Raw genomic sequence first — 6,082 nt, 5'->3', positions numbered from 1 at the left:
CAGCAGGAACTGGATGGCACACCCATGTTAGATAATTAAAGTAGGGTTTCATTAAGAAGCTGTTTACAAAAGGGTGGTCATTAGTGAGGAGAAAACTATATGGGGTAGAGCAATACCCCAGGGCCAGGAACAATAGAGCTGTTACCACCCACCCCTAAACCCAAAGGGAGGTGGAGAGGAAGCCGTTTTGAAGACCTAAAAGGAGAGAGTCATGTAGAGAGGACTTTCATAAGAGGAGCTGTGATCTTTGGGAAGAGCACGCAGCCAGCTAAAGGTGGCCCTGCAGGGAGAAAGCCAGGGGCATAAGTACCCAGACTTCTCTCCTCCTCCCCTCCTCTATCTTCAGCTATGGCTCCCCATTGACCAAACTCAGCCAGAAGCCACAGTACAAGAGAATGCTCTGAGAAAGAGAAATGCAACCTTTGACATTGGACATGGGCCTGGTCTTGGTGTTCTCCTGGGGAACACGAGCCATTTCATGGAATGTCAGCATCAAAGGGCCCTTTGTCACTATGATGGGTCAAGACGAAAACAAGGCCAACAACAATCATGTCTGAACATAGAGAAAAACCCGAACACTGTCCAAAACACAACGAAGACAAAACCTCCTCCTGTCCTGGCTGTGAGTGACGATGCTCCTTTACCAGTCCCAGCTTTAGCTTCACTCTAGTCTTCCTCCTGGGTAAGATTTATGAAGATACCCACCCACAGAATTACACGCCCCCTCCTCCCTGACAGCATCCAATCCAGAGCAAAGCCTACTTCCATAAACGCTGCCCCAAATCCCCTAACAGAAGCCCAAAGTCTGTACCAAGTATCCTCTAACAGCCTCTTCCTGAGACCCCCAGTTCCCACATGGCATGGACTCCCCCTCCTGCAACAAGGATTAAAGTCAACTGGTACAACTGCAGGGGTGTTCCTGGGAACTCGGGTTGGAGAACAGTGGCTGTACAGACGCTGTCCCTACAGGTCAGCCTCCCAGGGCTCACAGCAGGATGTACCTGGAGGGGCGCCAGAAGCCACAGGGAACGCAACTGAACCCAAACCACTGTGCACCATCTCTGAGGAGATGTTTTCTTATCCTTCTCATCCCCGACCTTCCACTTCCCAGCTTAGACCCTGGCCACCAGCCGGAGGGAGTTCTCTACTTGATATGATAGGGTACAGGAGGGAGTCTTTCTGGAGGAAGACCTGCATCTTTCCCGAGGGCCTCAGAGAAACAAAGTTGGAAGGCAGCAGAGGCAGTTCCTGGTGATCAACCAGGAGCTCTGCGAGGTGGATTTGGAGCATGAGCTCTGTGTCTGCCCCCAGGCCCCACAGAGGAATGAGCTCAGAACAAAACCTGGAGGCTCACCTGCAACTTTCAGCTCTACCAAGGCTTTTTCGTAGAAGTTGCCATCTTGGAAATAACACAGGTAGTTTCCAGTGTCAGAGGCTCTGACGCTGTGAATTCGGAGAGCAGCCTTCCCTGCAGTGATGCCATCTCTTAAAAACTCAGTTCTCCCTCGATACTCTGCTGTCTGTCTGTCTTCTACTTCCTTGCCATGTGCATACATGAAAACTACCTGCCTGAGGCTGGATCTCACCCACTTCAGTTCCATGTTCTCTGCGCTCATCTTCGGCGACAGGTGACAGGGCAGCTCAGCGTCTTCACCCACCATGGCCAGGATGGGCCCAGGGGGTCCAATCACAGCAAACTGAGCTGGTCAGCAAAAGGGGGAAACTCCATGAGAGGGAGTTGGGGCCTTGATGGTAAGGGGGTGTCTCAGGCAGAAAAACCTAGAGAGGAACAGGATCCTGACAGAAGGACATTTGTCTTAATGGCATGTGTACTTTCAGTTTGTGACGGGACTTCCAGGAATGAATGGTCAAATGTTCTGACTGGGCGCTAACAGGTAACTGTCTGCTTCCGATACATAAAAGCAGCATCGTTCCCTACCTGAGCAAGAGGTGAGCAGCTGGACCAAGATGATGCAGACAAGGAAGTGGGGCAGAGGGAAGTCTAGGGACGGTGCCATTTTCATCTGTGCTGCAAATAGAGAGAGGCAAGGAGTCAGGCAGAAATACGGCCTGGAAGAAGATGGATAATTCTGCGTGGAATTCTGAGGTTTCCACGCAGAATTCTCCACCTCAACAGGGCCAACTCAGGGCGAAACTTTTCACAATTGTTCTGGGAATTCCCTGGCGGTCCAGTGGTTAGTACTCTGCGCTTTCACTGCTGGGTTCGATCCCTGGTTGGGGAGCTAATCCCATGCGTGGCCCCCCAAAAATTGTCCTTTGGGGGAGAAATATCTGTTCTTTGGGGGAGAAACGTTTCTGGAAAGGAAATGATTCCTTTCCTTTCTTCCCTTTTCTCACGTGTTCACCAACGCTCCTTGGCAGATGGCCTGCCTCTGGGCTCACCAGCAATGGATAATTTTCCTATCTTGGTCTTTGCACTGCTAGAGAAGTGCCTTTTAGGGGCGGAGATGTATGTGCTAGCACTTGCACAGAAGGGGCAAATACATCAACCGAGAAGCACACAGCAGCCCAACACAGCTCACGCCTCTATGCAGTGCTGGCGTTCTTCCAGCTCAGAGGCAGGGCCCCTGCAACTCCCCAGTCCCAGACCAGTGTTTCCAAATGTATCTTGGCTCAGAAAAGCACCTTTACCTCCTTTTAGTTATGGTCTGTGGCATCACTGTGAACTTTTGTGTTAAGGGAAGTGTGTGGCCCTTGCCGACTAGCCAGGCTTGATTCTAGCTGGAGTTCTAACTCGGCTTCCATCCCAGCCACCCTAGAGTTGGCTGCATCCCTAAATACTAGAGACCCTGAGAGTCGGCCTAGGTGGATTACTCCAAGACGGGACTGAGAACTCCAGGAGTAGCCCTCTCCCTTCTCCCATCATATATTCTTTCCTTCCCTGAAAATGCCAGATGGAATGGTGTGCCGACGAATGACTCAGGGTGCCCGTCTGCGGAGCAACACTGCCGTCTCCTCTAGGCCCCAACTCATGGCCGTCACCAAGTTCAAATCACTCTTCCATCAGACTCTGGTTAAGATCCTGGCAGATTCCCTGGGTCACCCAGAGGCTGAACCTACCACTTCTTCTTTTTTTTTTTTTTAATTTTGTCCAAGCTGCACAGCTTACAGGATCAGTTCCCCGACCAGGGACTGAATCCAGGCCACTTCAGTGAAAGTGCCAAAACCTAACCACTGGACCGCCAGGGAACTCCTATGAACCTACCACTTCTTAATCCCAAGGCAAGTGAATGGGAGAGTTAGGAATAAGACCAGGTCTCACCCATGTGTTTTCATTCATTCAACAAATGTTTATGGAGCACTCACTGTGTGCCAGGCCCACTACAGGTTAGGTGTTGGAAATAAAAAGGGTATGGGAAGTAAGTAATGACACTATGATTCACAAGCTTTGTGATCTCAATCATGTGACAAAACCTATTTGAACTTCAGTTACTCATGAAACACTGTGAAATAGGAACTTTAGAACGTACATAATTGGCTCAGCAATTTCACTTCCAGATATCTGGTCCAGCAAAGCACTTGCATGGGTGCAGAGAGAATTATGTGTAAGGATGACACTGAAGCATTATTTTTAAAAGTAAAAAAAAAAAAAGATAAACAACCTAACCAGCCACTCTAACCACTAACAGGAGACTGGTTAGTTAAACAAAGGCTCATCTGTATGAGGGAATTCAATATGGCAGTTAAGAGTGATTTACAGTCACTAACTCAGATAATCAAGGTCTATTAAACAAAAAGAACACTGCAGAAAAATACTACTGATTCTATTAAAAAACAACAACAAAGCTATAAATTTGTATATACATTTTTATGGGATCGTCTTAGAGTTCTGAAGGGCTACATGCTAAAATGAAAATCCGAGATTGAGTGAGAGACACTTGTCCTTTGCCCCCTATACTTTGAAAATTGTTTGGATGTTTTCAATTTTAAAAGTTTTCATGTTTTACTTAACAATTAAAATTTGTTACAAAAATTATTGTGACTGTAACATATTAGTTGTTCAGAAAATACCGACTCCTGTAAATCAACTATATGTCAATAAATAAATAAATAAAAATAAAATACCAACTCTTCACACCAATTCCCCCAAAACAAACCAGCATGAGGCCCACATTCATAGTACCTGCTGCCGTGATACCTGCACCGGGAACTGCCTTTGAGAACAAGGCCTGCAGAGTTGGGTGGATGGGTTGAAGAGGAGCCGGGAGCAGACATCTGTGCTGCTGGGAATTCTCTGGAGCCTGCCTGAAACCCGGACAACTCTCAGACAAAAGACTGCCTTCCACCATATCCTCTGCTCTTCAAAACTACTCTCTAAGCTGCTAGAGAGAGGACAGTATTATTTATTATTATTATTATTATTATTATTATTATTATTATTATTATATAGGTAACAATTTCAGTGCTGTTCTCAGAGTGAGGAATATATTTTCACTAATTTTTTTAGGATATTTATTGGGTTTTGTTCCTGATTATAGACAACTTCAAAATGGAGAAAAATATGAAGGAATAAAATTTAAATAATCTGTGATGGTAATCACATACTTTGCTTCATGGGAATATAACTATTTCTGGAAGTATTTTGGCCATAGATATATACTAAATGCCTGAAAATTGTCAAAATTATAATTTGACCCAGAAATTCCACTTGTAGAAATTACTCCTAAAAACAAAAAATCAGGTATTAACACAAACATTCATGTTTAAAGCGGTTCATCATAAGTAAGATCTACAACAGCAAAATGTAGATAGACATTGTAGATGTAGATCCAGTTTTGTTACAATTAGAAATAAAAACTCTTTATTAAAAATATGATTCCTAATGACTATATGAAAATCCCTTTTATGATTGGACAGTGTGTTTGTATCCATTCTCCAGCTCTTGTATATGTAGGTTGGTTCAGATTTTTGTAATTACAAATAATTCTGTAATGTACAGCTTTACATATAAATCTTTAAGGCACATCTCTTTTTAGAATCTCTTAGAACAGATTCCCAGAGATGACTAAGAGAGATAAGAGTCCTTTGCTCCTTTCTGACCACAGTAAGCTCCTAAGAACATGCAGTTGGCAAGTTTTTTCATTCACGTTGTCTCCTTCCCTTACATTTTCCAATTCAGGTCTTTAGCCTTTGCATTGTCCTGCTGCCTCCACCCCCTCATCCTCACTCACAAGCACCAATCCCTTTCTCTGGATGAGGGCCTCCCTGGAGGCCCACTCTCAGCTCTTCAGCCTCTCTCCCTCCAGGGCTCGTGGCCCTGGCTTTTACCCATTTTCCCACACTTACCTCTTGGCTATCCCATCTGAAAATCACAGCCCTCAGAATAAAGGTTAGAGGCTCTGTTACCTGGAAGAAAGGAAAAAGAAATATGCCTGTTCACTATGAGAAGCAGTAACAGGGTCATTCTGTGGAAGAATTAGTTTTTAGATTGGCTCAGAGGGGTGTTTCTCATCAGTTGCTGGGCAGAAACCAGTGAGGAAGTTTAAAATGAAAACTGAAACTGTATTGGATTGTACATGGTGAAGAAAAGTTACAGCCTAATTCTCACACTGTGTTTTTCTAATTGAACCACTTATGTATATGTATGTGTATAATCAGTCTTTCATTATATATACCTGTTTTACATCTTCTATATGATAACAGATTTATTTTATATCAGAAAAGATTTACTGAGTAGAGAAATAAAAGATTTTAACATGTGAAGAGAGGAAGATGTGCATTAATTAAAATGTTTCTGTGGCTATTTGCTAACATCTGTTTGCATGTACACAGGCACATGGAGGAGGATTTATCTTTTACAACAGAGCCAAATGAGAGTATGAGCAGAAAATCAGACCCACTCCACCTTTTCTATTTTTTTATTTTATTTTATTTTTTTTCGGTATGCGGACCTCTCACTGTTGTGGCCTCTCCCATTGCGGAGCACAGGCTCCGGACGCGCAGACTCATCGGCCATGGCTCACTGGCCCAGCCACTCAGCGGCATGTGGGATCTTCCTGGACCAGGGCACAAACCCGTGTCCCCTGCATCGGCAGGGGGACTCTCAACCACTGCGCCACCA

General features: G+C 44.9%; 1 protein-coding gene across 1 annotated transcript; it reads right to left on the bottom strand.

The window, feature by feature from the left end:
• Positions 1 to 1,354: 1,354 nt before the first annotated feature.
• On the bottom strand, positions 1,355 to 2,024 carry LOC103076960 (butyrophilin subfamily 3 member A2-like; the record flags this gene model as incomplete). Its single annotated transcript, XM_007450169.1, has 2 exons — positions 1,940 to 2,024; positions 1,355 to 1,702 (listed from the first exon to the last, which is right to left on the bottom strand). Coding segments are annotated over exons 1-2 (433 nt in total), but the record flags the coding sequence as incomplete, so codon positions are not given.
• Between the last annotated feature and the right edge of the window lie 4,058 nt (positions 2,025 to 6,082).

The sequence above is a fragment of the Lipotes vexillifer genome, unplaced genomic scaffold (assembly GCF_000442215.2).
Source record: "Lipotes vexillifer unplaced genomic scaffold, Lipotes_vexillifer_v1.1 C27465244, whole genome shotgun sequence".
NCBI classification, from domain to species: domain Eukaryota; kingdom Metazoa; phylum Chordata; class Mammalia; order Artiodactyla; family Lipotidae; genus Lipotes; species Lipotes vexillifer.
Note: the sequence above shows the minus strand (reverse complement) of the source record. Positions and strands in the feature narration are given on the sequence as shown.